General features: G+C 36.1%; 1 protein-coding gene across 1 annotated transcript in view; it reads right to left on the bottom strand.

Annotated features, from left to right (window-relative positions):
- Asxl3 (ASXL transcriptional regulator 3) overlaps positions 1–21,304 on the bottom strand; it is a 165,853-nt gene that overhangs the window by 123,069 nt on the left and 21,480 nt on the right. The window contains 1 exon segment of the mRNA XM_047525985.1: positions 10,079–10,161. Coding sequence (XP_047381941.1) covers positions 10,079–10,161 — 83 coding nt within the window.

The raw sequence follows: 21,304 nt of genomic DNA, 5'->3' as shown, positions 1-21,304 counted from the left end.
CACTTCTCACAGCATTCTCTTCTTCAAAAAAAAAAAAAAAAAAGTAAGAAGTTTCATTTGAGGGGCTGGGGATATAGCTCAGTTGGTAGAGTGCTTGCCTTGAATGCACAAGGCCCTGGGTTCAATTCCCAGCACCACAAAAAAAAAAAAAAAAGAAGAAGAAGAAGTTGTTTTATTTGAAATATATCTTGCTGTTGTCCATAAGTCTGATTCTTCATTCAAAATTGTCTCCTCGCATATGACAAGCACAGCCATCAATGTCTATCTTTGGCGTGGCATCATACAAATCTCAGTGGGTTAGGGGAAGGTTTTTTTTTCACCCATCCACCCTAGTTACAAATAGACTATAAACAAAGTATTTCAACACACCTACCATAAGCTAGATTTTAATCTTGGTGAGTAATACATACAAGACATCAAAAATGAGCCAGAAAAGTTGCTACAGGAGATGGGGGAGTGTTTTACTAATAGAATCTTACAACTTTTAACTTTGTAAAGTTGAAATTCCAGGTTTATCACTGGTCACTGTAAGAATTATCTCAAGGTACTTAACCTTATCTGCCTCCATTTCTTTCACTGTAACATGGGGTACAATGGAGTATCTACACATCTTAATGCTTATTTTAAATAGATAATCTAAATCGTGTACAACCATAGAAACGAAAAGTTGTACCCCATTTGTGCACAATGAATCAAAACGCAGTCTGTAAAAATTTTTTTAAAAAAGGTAATTCACATAAAGTCCTTAACCTAATATAAAGGAGCAATAAACATCAGTATTCTCTTTATAATCAAGTCCCTACTCGTTAATTTGCCTGACATGCTACATAAAACACAATGTCTCAGCACTCTGCTAAGAAAATTAATAGATAAATGTATCAGTTTCTTACCTTAATGATACCAGATTTGTAATGGAAAGACAATCCTTATGTCATGTTGGAATATCATATATTTATGAAAAATTCAAGAGTTTAGAAATTCCCAAGTATAAAAGTTAAACATTATGCACTAGGTTTAAGACATGCTTCATAGAGATTAGAAGATCTAATTAAGTAACACAGATCTGGAACCGCACTGTCAAACCACCCCAAAGCAGAGACCTCCATTTTGTTCCTCTATTAACCCCATCATGGGCTACCATGATGAAATACTACCAGAGAGAATACTTGCCTCAAAACGTCCTCAAAGGCCCTAGGATCTTATAAGTAAACATTGAGCAAGCCCTTAACTAGCTAGCTTTATGCAATGATAGCTATATCTCTACAATTTTAATTTCCTTGATGCCCTATAATTTCTCTTATGTCCTCTAATGTGACTCCTATGCCCCCTGAACACACATACTTACATACTAAGAACAGCCCAAAAGATGATAACCAACAGACTGAAGAGACTAGGGACCAAATACAAAATCTTACGCTACACCTGGCACAGGCCTTAAATTATTAAAAAAATAAAAAATAAAAAGTTTAACAGAATAATCACCTGAATTTCATAAAATGCTCCAGTCAACAATTAGCAATTTAATTTTGCTTGGTTATGTGAGGAAGCATAGGATAAATACTTTTTTTTTTTTCCCCTAAGAGAAGTAAGACTTATTCTTAGGAATTAAGCACTATAGCTTTTAGAAAACCTGGCTCAACCAAATACCGTAATTTTTATTCCTTCCAAAAACAAATCAACTATAAAAAGAAGTCCCTATGTCAGCATATCAACTGTTTTGCATTTGAATTATGTTGTCAAGTTCAAAACAATGAAGCAAAACTAAAATCATTTAGGCGTGTGGCAATTAAGAGCACAAGGAATGAAAGAAGAGAAAAGCACCACTTAGGAAAAAATGAAATAAAATCACCCCACTTACAAGCCTGCTCCTCCCCAAAGATTTTCACCTGTACAGGATACTTAGAAAGACTCATGCACAGTGTAATTTTATATCCATTTCTGGTTCTATTTCTGCACTGAAATATTTATAGAGTGCTCAGTGTTTCTGGAGTAAATTATACCTAGATCTTGGTAAAGCTAAAATCACTTAAATTACCTTTTTTGCTCAATTATTTGGAAGAATGGAGAAAGAAAGCTTGACAGAATAAAAAGATGTATTAAGCAATGGCCATTTCATAGCTATAATTGCATAGCTTAGTGGATATTGATGCCTCAAGGGCTATATGCAGTCACCACAGCTATTTTTACCAAAGGCTTCAAATAAAATCCAAATCAATTTATGTTATGTGAACATACACATTATACTTGAACATGAAAGTTCTTAAGCCAAGTATTTCATTGCTTTCTATGTTAGGAATAACAGAAAAACACATACTAGCAGTATACAAAATGGAAGTATGGTACTGTGTTAATAAGCACATTAGTATGAATACACTCCAAAACAGTCAGACACTAAAAACTCTAGAAATATTCTTATGCCATGCCATGAATTCATTTGTTTCCAAATTTGGAATCATTGTTATGAACAGAATGTTGTTTCCCCTCCCCAAGATTCACATATTGAACCCTGAGTCCTCGATGTGATTTTATTTGGTCCTCTAAGGAAATAACTAAAGTTAAATGAGAAAGAGGTCCTGATCTGATAGGATTAGTGTTCTTACAAGAAGTGATAGAGTGCACACTCTGTTTCTCTGCAAACTGTACTGAGGAAAGGCAATATGAGGACACTGCAAGAAGATGGCCAGTTACAAGCAAGGAAGAGAGCCCTAGCCAGACTTTCATCCGGGACTTCTGGTTTCCAAAGAGCAAATAGATTTCTATTACTTCAGCCATCCAGCCTATGACATTTTGTTAAGGTGGCATACACAAATTAAGACAATCACTATTAATATGACTTTGATCTGGGAACCTAGGAGAGTCCTGTTTCAAACTTACTATATTACTGTGAAGCAATGCATGTGAAAAGTATGCTATCCCCACTCAGCAACTCAATCTTATATCAAAAATGTGATAACTGCCAAAAGTACATGGGAATATGCATACACTCAAACACACGCGCACACACACACACACAAACACACACACACACACACACACACACACACACACAACATAGTTCAAGAATGCCTTGTGAGTTCTACTTCTACTTTTCAAACCATGAAAGAAATAATGGGGGAAGTTTCACAATGAAAGACAGATCATCAACTGTAGCTGCAATGTCAGATACTTGACTTTAAAGGCTCTACAGCTGCACAAGTCCAAGCTGATTAGGGTTGTACTGAGGATCTGGAACCTGATCTTGCAGGGTAATGTTTCACATAATTACTTTTAACTTAGGAACTGCTTCCACAGTAATATGTAGCTGTATCCCCCTCACAAAATTGCTTCAATTATTTGTCACTATATAAAAAAGTAATTTTAAGTTTAAAAAAGCTTAATTTATGACAGAACACAAAATTAATCTTAAACAATTAGTAATATTCATGTATAAACTATAACTACTAATTTATCAATACTATACCATTTTAATTGAAAACTATTTACAGAAAATATACAATGCCAACAAATATTTTAAATGACATATTTTGGGAAAAACCATATCTATACAAAAATGACAAAATTGGAAATTCAAAATTTCACCTCCATGTAAAATATAACATGTGCCTTCATCATTCATATATTTTATCAGAAATATAATTTCTCCACAGATCATAAAATAGGATAAAATACCATACTTAATTTTATCTTAATTATCCTCAAACATACAGTTACAGTAAGTAGCTTTTGATTCATAATTCACCAAGTGTGATACTGATGCTAAAATATTATGGATTATTACTTAAGAAATGCTACAATGAATGACATTGGTTGAGTGGGAAAAAAATAGATCTGAAAAGGGAGAACTGGGAGTATGGTCACCAGATAAGAAGACAGTGCAATAAGGTAAGAAATAAGAAGTGCTTAAAGAATGGCAAAAAGCAGAATACAGAGAAAGAAATATGACAACTGGCCATAAGGATTGGGAGACAAGAGTTAAGAATGACTCCAGTGGAGATTTCTAATCTCAGTAGTGATGACAAGTAAAATCTTGCTATCAACCAAGAGCCAGATTATTCTAGAGGCTTGCTTAGACACATGGACACACACATAAACATATGCAAATTACCCTATGTTTCTGCTTAATAACGCCATTGTTTCATACATCCCTCTCTCAGTAGCTGACTGTGCACACCATTTACACAATGAGAGAATTAGATGTTAACAAATGGCAGGGATGACACTGTGTGCTAACACTGTAATTCTAAAATGCCCCAACACAAACAAACTAGACCACCATTTCAGTGTGAAAGAAGGAATGCCAACATGGAGACTGGAGATAAGAATTGATTTTGCAATAGAAATTATTTGTGTTTCTTTCTTATCTCTAGACAAAACATTTCAGCAGCAAAAAAGAATCATCTCCTATAGCACTAATTAGCAACATAAATCTCACCAAGAGCAATGCCAAAAGATTGCATTGTTTGTCACTATACACGGAAATAGAATTTTTGACATTTTATTCCCCTAAAAAATGCAACATCTTTAATAAACCATAATACGAAGTGGAGATTCCAATTTCAGCACATCACAGAAAGAGCAAAACAGAAAACATAAAAATCCTTAAACTAGCAGGAAAAAACAAATTTATTCTAAGAATTATCAGCAGGAATAAAAAACACTCATTCATACTAAAATAATTATAAAATCTTGGGTTGAGACAAGTGGATGATCCACATTGCAAAATCTAAAATACATTTATTTTCTAGGTAACACTAAGTCCAATAGAGATTGTGTATATAAGTTTTTCAATGCCCCTACTGGAATATGTGATTACAGGCTGCTGCTCTGTAACCAGCTGATGAAACCTAACAGATCTTTATGTAGGTAAGGCATCTGTAATATTGCAAAACTGTACCTCATAAATATGACCTATCTTGAACCAAGATTTTTTTTCACTGCTTTTTGTGGTTGTACTTTATGATCCTCTTGCCCTCATTAGAAACTGTTTATCTACTATCAGATTACATAAAATCTACATCACAGTTCATGCCACATTAGTAACAAGTATGTTTTTAAGTATGCCCAGTACATAAAATCTAGTCCTTGCGGATGGTTGTTTTTTTGCTCACAGCAGGTAAATGAGGCAGGCCTTATTCCACAACCTGCAACCCTGAATATGTGACAATGACTGAACACACATTTCTTGGAAGTATTTCTGTTCTTGTCATGTCGTCTGGTCACAGAAGCAAAAAAGATGACTAAAACCAGAGGAGGAAAAGTTTATTTGGGGGCTCAAGATTTCAGGTCTTAATCCAAAGACAGCTGGCTCCATTCCTTGGGGCTTGAGGTGGATATCAAGGCTGAATGTGTGGTGGAAGAAAGTAGCTGGGAACATGGCACTGGGAAGCACAGAGAGAGCTCTGCTCAACAAGGACAAAATTTTATAAACCCCAAGGCATGCCATTAGGGACCCACCTCCTCCAGCCACACCCTACTTGCCTACAGTAACCACCCAATTAATCCCTATCAAGGTATCACTAAGTGGGTTAAGGTTCTCATAAGCCAATAATTTCTCTTCTAACCCTCCATGCATTGTCTCATATGTGAACTTTTGGGGGGGATGCCTCACATCCAAATCATTACAATCTCTTTGAAAATTACTGAGACGGGGCAGAGAAAACATCCCCAGATATCAAAAATGACTCAGTTCCTCTTCATAAAGAAATGATAACTTCTGAATAAGCAAATCAAAAACAAAAAAGCAGCACTGAGATAACCCTCCACCCCAATCACCCAAAGCATGCTAACTGATGTAACTCTTCTTTTTCCACATAAATATTGTTACTGATTGCAGACAAGAATATATTCTGCAGCAGTAGCCTAACTCACTCCCTGAGGAAGTGGGAATGTTTAGCTAAGGGGTCCACAAGAATATCAAATATCCATCCACAAAATCAGTGAACTGCAATATGCACATAATCTCATCTAATCCAAGTAGCACAGCTACTTGATGGATTATAAGATTCTGATCATCTGAAAAGCATTCCAAACAACTGTGACTGATCAACTGTTGACAACCCATACACATAAAGGAACAGAAGCCTGAAAGTCTCATAACCAGTAAAACAAAAGCATAGATGAATCAGATGTTTTATAATATAAAGTTAGATTGATAAATTCTTCTATCCCTTTATGTAAAGGTGAAGTAAAATTTACAAAATGTATTTTCACTAAAAAGAGAACTGGGTCTAAAAAAATCATGCTATGACCATGTCATTAATCTTTGTCAATAAAACCACATATCCTGACAGCTTATTATATTCAGGTATCTTTTTAAACCCACGTGAAAAGTATTTATTCCATTCTGGCTTTTCCAAGCAGAATTTAATCATACTCTACACATTTCATCAATAACATAAAAATGATACACAGAATATGATATAAAAAACCATCCTCTTTTTATCATATCTAAGTAAAAAATATATGATTTAAAGTGTCACTTCAAAGGAGGAAAAGTTAGCATAAAATGTCAAGAATTCCATCTCAAAGTAACGAGATCATATATACCGAACATATTCATCTACACACATCAGCTTTGCCAAAATTCCAGGTGTAGTTTTCCCTTTTAAATTGTAAGTTACAAATTTAAACCAGTGGCTCTTACAGGGCTTAAAAATAGGCAATAAACAATGACTTTACTTGTTCACAGATAATCTTCTGAAGCCTATCAGCATGCACATATTAAAAGGGATTCCCAAAAAGTTGTTAGTTTCCTTTTGATTTGAAGCTTTTAACCTTGAAAGCAGGCCAAAGTCATCACTAAACGTCAGCAAATTAACATCACGGGAAAGAAGATTACTGGCTCAACAGCTATTTATTGAGTATCTGTAGAGTGCTAGGAGTGCTAGGGTAGCCTGCTCTGAAGGAACCCACAGACATCAAGGCAGACACACAAGGACAAAATTACAGCCCAGGAGGTCAACCCAAGCGAGAGGACCTATCTAACACAGAAAATGAAGATCCCCATAGTACTTGACACCAGCAACCTTACAGGTTGGAATGATGACAGATAAACACCCTATCTTCTCTTTCCTAGAAACACCCAGTACAGCAGTGGACTATTTGGGAGAAGACTATTACAATTAACTGTCATCCACAGGGACTAGGGGGCCATGGCCACATTGGTAACTTGACAATCAATTCCCTGTATTTAATCAGGCATATCACCAATCTGCATTTCTTGAAAAACACATCATTAAATAAATACCTAGCAATTAATCATCCATGTTTGACCTTCTGATGATGGAATTTCTAAACTTTACTTAAGAAAAATACATACAGTTACACTTCATTTACTCAGCTACCTTAAATATTTGGAAAACATTTAAGAACTTGAAAAGTAGCAAAACAGTACATTAAGTAGGCAAAATGTCAGCATCTGCTTCCTACAACAACATACATAGGACAGTCCCAAATGCACTCCACATCTATATATGTTTATTTTAGAGGTGAGTCTACTAAGCAAACTTGAACTAGAAAACGAGGGAAGTGTGAGCAGAGACATGTGGGCCACTTATAACAGGTAACAAATGACAGGAGGGAGGAGTTAAAGAAACAGTGACGAGAAATGAGAACACAAAATGCATTGTCTGAGGCTACTTGATACAGAGCTGATTTTAAGGTGAGAACGTAAAAAGAAGCACTGCTTTTTTCCTTTCCTATTCAATGTGGGAATTGCTTGTAGGTAGTACTTTAACACTATACCGGTCCATCGGTATTTGAAATAAGGGACTTTTTTTTTCCCCTTATAAGATACAATGATGATACACAGAGGGGGGCAGAAAGTACATTTAGAAGAACATGAGTTTATGTTTCCCACTTGAATGTTCTTTAATCTTAAAGAAATCATTTTGCTAGGTGTGGTGGCACATGCCTGTAATCCTAGCAACTTGGCTAAGGCAGGAGCACTGTAAGTTTGAGTCAGCCTGGGCAACTTAGTGAGACCTGTCTTGAAAAAACAAATAAAAAGGGCTGGGAATGTAGCTCAGTGGTAGAGTGCCCCTGGGTTTCATCTACACACAGTACCACAAAGAAGAAAGTAAAAAGAAAAATAGGAAAAAAAAAAAAGGAAGTTGTTTTGTTTGGTGTTTGCTTGTTTCTGCTAACTACGTATACTTAAAACCCTTTCAAATACCATTCGGGGAGGAACAGCATTTTGAAAAACGTGAAATAGTGCTGTTATGATAATAAGTGTAATTAAAATGCTGCTGAGAGCCAGTACAGGAATTTTAGATCTCACAGTTCCTAACAATAAATAGCAGCAGAGTGACTCCTGTGGAGAAGACTATCTTAATGAACAAATTTCAAACATCTGCTTGTAAGAGATGCAGCTCGTGTCTGTGCTGGCAGATTTCTCAGGCACAGAGCTCCCATTTGACAGGAGTGCATATCCTTAGACATTTACTCCCTCTTTTCTTTTGGCTGTGGCACATACATTTGCAGTGCTAAATGCCATAAATATTTTCAGGATTATTGACAGGTGGCCAAGAGAAAATTAATTTCCAGTTTTCCACGTTTTGTTCCCTAACTCCTTACACTGACCCTGGGTTGAGAACAAGATCTACTTCAACAGGGCCGTTAGGCTTCCACAGCAACTACCTGTATCACTGCCACCAATGCCTGGGGAAGCTACGACTGCAAGCACTGGTCTGGTCACATCATCCCGGGCAGAAAAGTCTCCAAAACAGAGATGAAAATCTGTACATCAGTGTCCTATACCCGATGGATCTAACTGGCAAAAGATATGTTTTAAACAGCTAGAGTTTGATGCTACCCACAGTTTAAAGTTACAGGATTTATAGGTGAAACTCATTTTTTAGGAAAGCCTGGCCTCAGGAAAATAGTCATTTCTCTTAGCAGTTCTATTTCTGTATCAATCAAAACATTGAAAAGATAGCTCGGTAGGTTGAATTTTCACCAAATTACAATCACTGCCACTATGATGTTGCTAGCTCAATGGCCAGTAGACAGACAGGTCATGCAAAAAAAATCTACTTGATAAATGTGGCCGATGGCCTACATCTGATATCATCATAGTTATTCCCTTTTATAACATATCTCCTTTTCTGTGTGTGTCTTTGAGTAATACATACATAGTCCTACACTGCTGGTTAAGGTCCAAACTGTAACATTTATATAAATAAAGACAAAGGACCATTAGAAGTAAACAAATTGCAATATATCCATACAATGTAATAATATTTGGCAACAAAAAAGAATTATGTTCTGATTTTGCTAAAACATGGATCAATGCTGAAAACATGCTAAGTGTAAAAATCCAAAAGGCTACATTTATATGAATTCCATTTAGATAAAATGTCCAGAATATCAAATCCATACAGACAGTAAAGATTAGTGTTTACCAGAAGCAAGGGAAATGGGGAATGGAAGTAGCTTCTAGTGGGCACAGAGTTTCATTTTAGGGTGATGAAATGTTCTGAAGTTAGCAGTGATAATTGCAAAATTCTGTGAATATAATATGAACCACTGAAATGTACATTTTAAAAGGGCATATTTTGTAGTCTGTGAATCCTATCTCAATAAAGCTGTTATTTTTTAAAAGGCTCAACAGATGATAAAATACACTACAAGTAGAGTTCTTTAAAATAGGAGGACTAAATTCCCAGCCACACTTATTGGCACTTGAATTTTATCAGTGTCAGCTCATCTTTATATCCTGGACCTATCTATTAAGCCTGTAAAAATTTCACTTTCACTGCTTAATTTCAGAAATACAATCTCCACTTAACAAAAAAGAGAAATAAGACTAAGTGCAATCAGGGGTTAAATCCCACAGTGCTTCTCCTTGTTAACAAAGTACATTCTATATGAATCCACCTAATGTAATTTATTAACAGGCAGTTCCAAGGAAATCTTAGGTCATCCAAATATTCTGAAATCACAGAAAAAAAAAATTGCAGACAGCACTTAATTCACCATCAGCTGCAATGTCAAAATCCAGGTACACCTATTGTTTTGCACAACTAGTGACAATTATAAGTCAATGAAAAAAGAAAATGTTTTAAATGTGAATACTCACCTTGTTTCTTTTAACCCTTCTTTCTGAATGACTTCCAATATCTGCTTTGCTGTCATTGGTGAGTTGGGATGTTTTTCTAATGCCTAAAAAATAAAAATGAACATAAAATTTCTAGATTTATTATACAGAAGTATCTAAAATGGAAATGTGTGTGTGAATCATGCAGTCTTTATTTAAAGTTTTAAGGAAGAAAAGGGCTTTATGGGAAAGTTATGTTCCCATCACACAACTCAGGGGTCCAAATTTTTTTCTGGACTTTTAAAATGGCAATTTCTGCAACATATAGGGGCCATTCTTCAAAAAATGTCACAAAGGCATACACACCAAAAAGAAAAAAGAAATATGAAACCTAAAGAAACAAGTCAATAAATGTATGTAATTTCCTTTATGTGAAAAATTGCTAATATTTTATGGTTAAAGTCATGTCTTCAGGCTGTTAAAATCTTTCCTAAGTTCCCAGGACCTTGGAAACATGGAGCCTGAATGCAACCAGTAGCAGAGAACAGAATGTTGGTCAGAAACAATATCATGGGATTCATATTTTGATCAAACTTGTTTATATTTTTTTTAAAAATGAGAAAGAAGATAAAACCTTCATGGCTAAAATGTTGAAAGAAGCATTTAGGAGCCAAAGTCACTCATTGCTAAGTGTTTTCCAGTTCAGCTCAGTTTCCTTTCTTTTGCCTTTTCCAATTAATTTCAAGTAAATCCTTTCCTCTTTCCATTCAGCCCATCTCAATTTCAGGACCTCAATCCCATTTTCTTTCCTCTTCTGCCCTACTTGTTCTTTTGGGAAGTGGTATACCCTAAACAAAGGGCATGGGAATACATGAAACGTAGCTCATTATTTCCATAGGCATTAGACCGTCAGCCCTAGTAACCAGGTTCCTTTACTGATCCAGGGACTTAACACCAAGGAGTGGAAGTGGTAAGTAGCAGAGCCCACACTGCTCACCCACCTGGACCCCAGGGACCACACATGGGTAAAAGAAGCAAGTCTACACAAATCTTCACAATGACCTCTTTCAAGGGTAGATGACGCCTAATTATATATGTTATACTGGAGCATCATGCACAAGTCATGACCCCATGCAACTTAAAGATACTAGAGTTCTAATTTATAGTTATTTATTAGAAGGATCACAGTTATTAAGAATTAACAGGGTCACCCTAAAAGGCTTCCCAGTCCATTTAAAACAGCTCTGAGGTCTCTTCGACTATCATTGGCCAAATTGCAACTAGTTTACTAGCAAAGGCTCTGTCCATTGAGGTCCTCCAAAGAGTCACATACAACCTGCCCACCTTCACATTCAGGTCACTTCCTGTTCTCCCCTTTCCAGTTCCCAGGCAATTCCCCCACTTTCCCAATCTTGATCAGTCCCTTACTCATTGCTGATAAGTACTTTAAAGGATACAGACATATGAGCCACACTAGAAAGGGAGCATGGCAACAGGTATGTCCACAGGAAAGATGGACAACAGTCCTCACAGTGGAGGACACTGAGAGCTGCACTGAAAACTCGGAAAGGGGGTAAAAGAAACAGGCAAAGTTGCACAGGGAAGAGGACTGAAGGATAAAAATTTTGGAAAAAAGGCAATAAGGAAACTGCATTAAAAAGCTGAAAAGGGGAAAAGATTTTATCACATAGAAAGGGAGAAAGAAATAGACATGAAAACAAAAAATAAAGCTGACAGAATTTTCAAAAAAAGAGGAATTGTAAGTTTAACAGTGCATAATTACAAATTACTGAAAGGAGATGCTATGGTCACATGTACTACACATAGAGTGGGTATAACCCGGATGCGAGGCAATGCTGGGAACACCAACGGTCTCTCCTAAAAGATATGGAGAGAAGGTCAATAGACACAGACACACACCAAGCGAGGATGAGGGGAACCGAGGGGAGAGGCACAGGATGGTGGGAAGAGGGGGAAGAGGGCAGAAGGGGAAGAAGGAGGAAAATTGAGCTGAACTGGGAAGGTCTAAAGGCAAAATGATTCAGTCTAGAAAGGGCCAAAGAAGAAACTCCAGTGTACTGGACAATATTTTAACAGAAATTTGGGTGCACTCGAAAGTGGGGTTACTCACTGTGAGGATTCCCTGTTTCTCTTCCTGAGTACAGGCCCCTCAGCACACCTGGGCAGCTCCTCCCAGCAATTGAGAGAATTTGGATAGCCCTGTCCCCTTCTCTATGACATCACATCCTACTCTACAAAGGAAGTAAAAGTGCCAAGAATTACATCATGAAGTGGAAGAGAGGCAGGAAGGAAATGATGAAGCCACACAGACACCAGAAGCCACCCTCAGTTCCTGCAAGACAGAGAAAGAAGACAGAGGAGGACATGTTCCTGGGTACGAGCAAGCTGTACTGAGCTCTAGTTGTGTATACATGAGGGGAACAAAAGATAGAAAATTACCTGCACAGAACAAAACATTGATACCATCAAAATAATGTGACACATGGCAGAGACATGAACAGACTCACAGGCAGTCATACTCTAAAATACTCTAGGATGCCCCAGCCGAATACAAGAGCATCCTAGGCTCTCAGGTGCAAGCACCAGATTGAGTACCACCCACTGTACCAGTAAACTTATGGCTGTGAGGCATGCCTTGGCCTTCGTGTTGACCTGTTTTATATATTTTAGCTATACATGCCAAGTTTTCTATTTTTATGCAAGCAAGTTCATCAGTCTTTTCCACTGGTTTCTGTTTAAATGCATAGAAATTTCTTTTACCCAGTGAGCATGCAAATATCTGCAAATGTTTCTCTCAAGCATTTTATATACTTTTTAATTCTTCTGAAATTTACATTTTATGCAAAGGTGAACACTGACTTAAATGCCCATTTCCTGTTAAAAGCCACATTTCCCCAATGGGATTTGTTCCATTGGCAAGTGAAGCATCCTCTGCCATATATAAATACCAGGATGATGAAAAGTTTTCAAAATGTGAAACCTATATATAGATGTGGGGACCCAACATATAAAACATACGAACAGAGCTGTTCATGCTGAGTTGGATATAAAAGAGGTACGGGCCCCCACACTTATGGCCAAAGGTACATCTGGAAATCCTGTGGGTCTCAAAACTGCAAAGCACAGTCTTGTGGCTTATGCAGAGATTCCTCTGGGTTTCACTGATCTTTCAGACAATCGCTGTTAGGACTGTGACTATTCTGTTGTAACTGCTGTCACACTAGATACTGCACATTGTACTCTGGACGCTGCTCTCATTATTCCTTCTTAAGTTTCTGATTATGCACTTATTTATTTTTCCAGATGAAACCAAAACTGGAATTGAACAAAATAACCTGATTACATCTAGAACGAACTTACATACATTATTTCATTTGAATTTTATTTGAAAATCCATAAAAACCTCTTGATTGTTTTGTATTTTCAGTTTCAACTATGAATAAACTTTTTAATATAATAGTTTAACATTTTATTGCTAATGCATACAAAAACCATAGAATTGATAATTATCTAAATAAAACAGCTAATTGAATTCTTAATAGTTTGAATGGCATTTTTCTAACCAATAATACAAATTTTATCTTCATTCTAATATTTGTTTTATTTCTCTTTCCTACATACTTTGGTTAGAAAGCTATCTCTTCTAGCTCATTTCAAAAAAATTTTGCTGAAAATTTGAGCTAACTTATCATTTGTTTCCTCAAAAACAGGCCCCTAAAACTGCAGTATTTCACTAAGGATAAGTTGTAGCCAGAATTATTAGCATAAGCACTGCCAAGAGAAGAGGGCAATTAGAAAACCTAGTCATACACATTACTGTCCCTTCTACACAAATCAGTCTATACCAGTGATCAATCTTTACATAAAATGCCCTTTCTTTTTCAATAACTGCTCTCCTACGACACAGCCATATTTGTGATTCTTCTTCATTCTCACTCTCCAGGGTTACCTTGCAATCCTCAAATCCTTTCAGTTCTTAGCTACTTTCTTCAGCATTTCAACTATAGGAAAAGTTTCAAATTCATGCTCTCCAAAAATGGGAGCTCCCCACGGTCAGGGACACAAAGAATACATATTATCATCTAACTTTCTAGTGACAGGTCTTCCCCCGCCCCAGGAAGTGAACAAATGTGCAGATAACACCACTGGATTTCACCTTCTTGACTTACTATATCAGAGCCCATGTCAAAGACATCTAAATTCATACAACTGAAGCAAGACAGACTCATCCCAGGTATTCCCCCCACCTCATTATCCACATCCCCAGCAACATAGCTAAGGGAAGGGCAGTGTTGGTGTGCCAAATCATTCAGGGCACAGGCCATGTGAAGAAAGTGTCTTTCTATGTATTAGGTTCAGTCTCTTAAGTACTTTTCTGATCCAGGAACACTGGCTCAGACATTTTAAGGCTTATACAAGAATTCCTTAGTGCCTTTCAAACAGAAAACTCACTATAAGTGTCTATAAGATAAACACACTAGCACAGTATTCACATAAAGGTTAAATTTTTGGCCTTCCAGGTCCTAAATTAAACTTTCAGAGAGTTTACTTATTTGATTGCAAAAAAGAAAAAAATCTATAGAATTTAAAAATTATTTCAGTGTTTACAACTGTGAAATCCTAAATGGATATCAATGACCAGGCTGTCTCCCTTTTTCTAACCTACTGTGTCTTCCCCTAATCCACAGTGGCAGTTCATTAAAGTGTTTAGATGTTTAAGGCCTGTGTCCTGGGTAAATGATTATGGGGTTATAACAACAATAAGCCATTATACAGCTCTCCACAATGGTAGAGGGTTTTCAAACAACATATAGTATTTCATTTGTTTTCCCACAACATATTATTTTATTTGATCTTCACAGCAATTCCGTGAGATGCATAAAAATAGTATCATTAACATTCTGTGGGAAAAACAGAGTTGAACAAGGCCATAAAGCTAGTAAGTGGGTGAAGAAGACTTGTACATATGTTACTGACAATGGCAATGTTTAAATATAATAAGAGTAGCTAGAACTTCCTTCGACTTTTATGTGCTACATCCTCATTAGGAGCTTCTCGTTATTATAGTAGACTACAGAATTCCCACACGTAACATTTCCTATTTCTATTACTCTTGAAAAAATCTCAAAGGTCCATGTCATTTTGATGAAACATGAATTTGGATCACTGATGGTCTTCAGATAAAAAAATAAATCAATAAAAAGTTACAGCACCTTGCCAGCTGCCAGTATTTACAGTTCACCTACGTTTTTCTCCAATGTCGGTGTATGTGGTTACTAATTAAGGGGCTAAAGATGATACTTACAATTTTCCATTTAATATATTTTATGGGAAAACTGTACCTACTGAAGTATTCATGACTGTGACTTGACAGGAATAATAGCTGTGAGAGTCAGGCCTACTGCATATAAGAACAGAAACCTCCGAGAAGGTAATGAGCTCCAAGATGGTATAACTAGTAAATGATAGGACTAGTCCATTTTGCTCTTTCTACCCAGTTAAACTGCTCCTGATCATGAGCACAGGGCTTTTACAGAAATGGAGATCCTATAATCAAGATATTATACACAGGATCTATTTCAAAAGCAATCCCACTCTTAAGAACAATCAGACATTTTCTTGAGTTCTCAGATAATGGTTTAAACTATATGCTCCCTCGATAGCACCTGTCAAAATTGTCATTAATTAGTATAACCTGTTTAATGATGTATCTCTGCTACACTGCAATCCTCATGAGACCAAGGGCCTTAGTTCTCATTCACATCTATATCACCAGATTACAGCACTGCTAAATAGGCTCTAATAAATAAAAACCAAGTAATTTAGGGAGGTATACTGATTCATTCAGTATTTGGAATTTTATAGAATAATGGAGGCTGGGAGCTTCCCAATCAGGTGAACCAGGAGCCCTTCCTTTTAGCTGACAGGTGTTAGATGTTTAACCTCCTTGAGTGTGTTTTTTCATTCTGTCATTCACAAAAATGTTGTGAGAACTAATGAGATAATGAATGTAAAGTACTTATTATTCCAATGAGCCAAATGACTGCCTACAGCAGTGAGAGTTAATAAACATTAGCTTGTACTATTGGAAAAAAAATAAAGACCCCTTTGTACTCAGTCTAGAAACAGATCTTGTCAAAACAGAATAAAGCTATAAGAAAATAAAGGACATTAGAAGTGGTCTCTTTGAGAACTTCTGAGCAAACTACAGCAGTTTCTACAAATCAGGTAATCACATATGCCCATCCCTCATCCCCTGACCATGGCCAAACATATTGCACCATACAGTCAAAGGAAAATCTGCACCACAAGGTGCCCAATTTCATGACACAGTTGACATTACTTGGTACACAGAAAGAAAAATGGAAAGCAAGAGACACCCAGAGCTTATCCAATGTTCTAAAAAGGCAAAATCATAATAATTACTTAAATTATTAAGTCTTTTATGTGAATCAAGTAAAAATTCTGCTTCCCTTTAATTTCTACCAAGTACTCCTAATTTTTGCCCTTGGATATAATAATTATTTAATATTAAATTATAAGCACTGTTCTCACACATAAGTTTAAAAGGCAACTGTGTTATATAAATGTTAAATTGCTACTCATGACATATTGCCACGTTTTTAATACTAGTAGGAGCCAAGTCTCCCCGTTTTTCCAGGTTAATGGATCTTTAGTTTCCTCCAACAGTCCTCAAATTCAATGGCTTGCAAAAATGCCATCAGTATCACCCTTTAAATATTCTTTAGATTTCCAATGTCACTTTTAAAATAGTGTGTCTTTAAGGTTGGGGAGATAGCTCAATTGGTAGAGTGCTTGCCTTACAAGCACAAGGCCCTGGGTTCAATCCCCAGCACCACAAAAAAAAAAAAAAAAAAAAGAATTATAATTATAACAAATTTTAAAATTTTTTAAAATTATACTCACTACAATAAATTAGCTAAATATCACTGATAAATACTCTACAGTTTAATCAAAACACAATATAATGAAACTCTTAAATCCCTTTTTCTATCTCCAATAAGTACATTAATAGAACCTAATGTGACACTTTCTCTTTTTAGCAGCCACCTCACCCTGTCAATGAAAACTTTCAAATCTTTCAACATTTGCTTCTGAAATTACATCCACGGTTCTGTGGTGCATTTTCTGAACTTGCCAAACATCTTTGTTTAACGCACTTGTGTTTGTTTCAATCCATTTGTGCAGCCTCTGAAATCTTATTAGTCACAAGTATTTGATTATCCAAGGTCAATTCATCCAAGAAATCTCCCCCAGATTTCTACATACCCCAGGAAAAAGGCCTACAAAAAAAAAAGAATACTGTTAACTTGAGTAAATTTTGCTGCTGTGACTAAATGATCTCACCAGAACAATTTTAGGAAGAAAAGTTTATTTGGGGGCTCATGGTTTCAGGTCTCAGTTCACAGACAGCAGGCTCCATGCCACAGGGCTCAAGGTGAAGCTGAACAGCATGGCAGCAGAGTGTTATAGAGGGAAGTGGTTCACATGATGATCAGAAAGCAGAGAGAGACTGCACCCTCCAGATAAAAAATATATACCCCACAGCCACACCCCCAATGATTCGTTTTCTCCAGCCACACCCCACCCGCCTCCAGTTCACTCAGTTAATCCCATCAGGGATTAATCTGCTGATGAGGTTAAGGCTATGACCCAATCATTTCTCCTCCAAACCTTCTTGCATTGCCTCACACATGAATTTTTGGGGGACACCTCACTTCCGAACCACAAGAAGTTCCCTTTTCATTCTGTGATACCCACACAATTGACCAGTAGGATTCTAATTGCAGGCCTTCAAGTGATCCATGGCAGAGCCACAGAAGGCAGTGAAAACAAACTTGTGGCTGCTGCTGGAATCTTCTTGTAGACTGATACTGGGTTACTCGATCCATATTTTTTGCCTATAGATGTTCAAACTGCTACAAATCCATTTAATAATGCTATCACCCAGATCATTATTGTCCATCACCTCTAAAAGAGTTTCACATAGACTAATGTAAAATAACTGGCTGAAGCATAGCTCTAACAGGCACATCTTCCTGATGGATAAGTCTAATAATCCTATCAAAATAGATTAATTTAGTTTGACATAAATTAACTGAGAGAATCCATAATGCCATTCAAGGATCTTTACTTTCATTTCTAAATGCTCATAGTCACATGTTTAATATACTCCAGAATTTTACTGAGAGTTGAAATAAAGCTATGATTTCAAAAACTTTGCCCTTTTTTTTAAAATAATAGGAAATATTTACATAAGTTACTCTGAAGTAGGCCTTAACTCTATGATGTATACAATCTCACTCAATGCTAATAAAAACTCTATCATGTAGGGTCTATTATCACCCTCATTTTAAAAACCACAGAGGAACAACTAAGGCACAGCAGTGTTAATTTGCTCAAAGTTATACAGCTAAAAGAGGCAGAACAAGATCTGAATCTAGGTCATCTGGACAACTATTCTCCTGTTTGCGATGGTTCTTCCAATGGTTATCAGCAGCACTCTCAGGTTCTATCTGCATTAGTCATGTCATTAAGCTCATATTTGATTACTTATTACTTATCCCACATGTAGTCAATATAACTTCTATATTACTTGCTTATCACACCTCCTTAAAAGAAACACAGTAATTTAGACAAATGTTTCAAAACTAAATCATGACTGATGATAAAGTTGCCATGTTTGATCTAGAACATGTCCTAATTTCATGGTAGTTAAAAAGCAGAGTTTGTTAATTTAGTTTAGTAAAAGAACAAGAGTTTGTCAGAGCAGATTAAGGCTTTTCTAGTTCTAAACCAAAGGAATTATCTCATATCAAATTCATAGTCCTCAGTAGTAACAGACAATCACCCCCACTGAGGCTTTTGTAAAAGCAAAGAATACACATATATTGTGTTGTGAAACTCCTATTAAAAATATTTATAGGGCTGGGGAGATAGCTCAGTCGGTAGAGTGCTTGCCTTGCAAGCACAAGGCCCTGGGTTCGATCCCCAGCACTGCAAAAAAAAAAAAAAATTTTATATATATATATATATATATACACATAAATATATAGTATATATAACATGTTGTATATTTATATAACATAGAAATAAATGAAAATACTAGGTGAAATAATGCAAGTAAATAATCTTCCCACAAGCTAATATGATTAAATCAATCATATGCTCCATCAAACTAAAGTTTATTTATATTTTATTACTAACTATGTATTTGTCTTCTTTTTTTTTTTTTTTTTTTTTTGCAGTGCTGGGAATTGAACCCAGGGCCTTGTGCTTGGGAGGCAAGCACTCTACCAACTGAGCTATATCCCCAGCCCCTTATTACTAACTATGGATAGATAGGTAACTCTTAAAAACAGATTTGCCAATGGTGGGGTCAATGGCGTTTCATGTATATTTTTGCTCACATATGGAGACAAAACTGTGCCCATATGGAAATGGACAACAGGAATACTGATGGTCAAAACCAGCATTATCCTCTGCAGGATGACTTTTTTTTTTTTTTTTTTTTTTTTTTTGGTAGTGGGGATTAAGATGAGTCCAGGAGTACTTTCCACTGAGTTACATCCTCAGGCCTTTTTATTTTTTATTTTGAGACAGAGTATTGTTAAGTTGCTTAGGGCATTGCTAAGTTTGGCCTTGAACTTATGATTTTCCTGCCTCAGCCTTCCGAGTCACTGGAATTACATGTGTGAAAAAACTGCACCTGGCTGCAGGATAACATTCTAAAGCAGCAATCATTTGAGACTTTAGGAAGCCTTACAAGGCGCTGGTGTTAATAATAGCAGCTAATGGTTACGTAATGCCAGAAAGCACTATGTAATAGAAGTAGGTCAGGCACTTTTCTAAGAACTTAAGTTATCATATTTAATTCTGTAATCACCCATTAAGGTAGGTATTATTGCTTTTTGTACATCAGAGAACCAAGACACCAATCTATTCCCAAGTAAGAAGCAGAGCTAAGATTCAAACCCATGATTCCTAGACCAAGTGTTTAGCCATCACAATATACCCTCTTGGATCAAACTGTGGAAATATATGTGGAGGGTAATGTAGCACTACTATTAAAATAGAAAAGGTAGGCAAGTCCCATTTATGGAATCTAGTGCACCTTCCTTACAGGAATCCACAACCCATGCCACATCTTTAATGAAACTATATGAAATTACACCAAACAAGATACAATCTAAGAGAAACAGTTAAATCAAAGTACATAAATGTCATAAAATAATGCAGTCATTAGAAAAAATAGGGTAAGGAATAAGAAAATATGTACTGACATGGAAGGATGTCTGTGAAAAAATGATGAGTAAAAATAAGTAAATTAAAGATATGTGTGGAGAAAGTATACATCTGAATGTATGTGGTATTCACACACACCCACAAATCCCCATACACATGCACATTGTATTAAAAAAATTCAGTTGACAACTGTTACCCTAAAGTATAGAAGAAAAAAGTCAAAAAGGAAATTTCATACTCTTTTATGCTTTCGTATTTAAATGCACTAAAGACTTTCATAATCTTTAAATTGTACATTGTGCAAATCTCTATTATATAAATTATACTATTTATGTATGTTATAAAAATGGTTATTAACTAATTAAAAAATCTGTTCCAAAAAGAACCAAAAGTGAATACTCCAACAATGAAACAGTTATATGACTATACTGTGAAGCACAGTGGAGAAAATAAAATATAGGTAGAGTGATCTTTTTTTCCCTAAAGCAAACATTAATCATCATTCAGTCTGAGTCAGGAAACTTCTTCAGTCCTTATTCCCACAAACTAGACTGAAATGACACAGCATCCAGATGTATCTGCCAGAAGGAATTAGTTGCAAAATATATCTTTAGATAACTGTATAAAATCACTTTGCTGTATGGAATTACTCAATTCTGCCCACTTAAATGTTGAAGAATGACAAAGATAATGATGCTTATTTTGTCACAGTTAATAGTAACCCTTTTACCCTGACTATACTTGGGCAACAGCATCACCTCCTCAATAATTCATTGATTTAACAAATATTTGCCAAGCACACACATACTCCAAAATGAAATACAATAAAACAAGCCATCACCATTCTCTAGAGACACTTATTCTCTGGCTTACTGTAGTGGGGGAGGGGAGGTAAGCAAGAATCTAATTTACTTAGAAGTAGATTTAAAATAAAAGGAAGGACACTAAACCATATCTTCTTTCATCTTCATTCAAAATGCT

This window comes from Sciurus carolinensis, chromosome 15 (genome assembly GCF_902686445.1).
Source record: "Sciurus carolinensis chromosome 15, mSciCar1.2, whole genome shotgun sequence".
NCBI lineage: Eukaryota > Metazoa > Chordata > Mammalia > Rodentia > Sciuridae > Sciurus > Sciurus carolinensis.
This window is presented reverse-complemented; position numbering and strand designations above follow the sequence as displayed.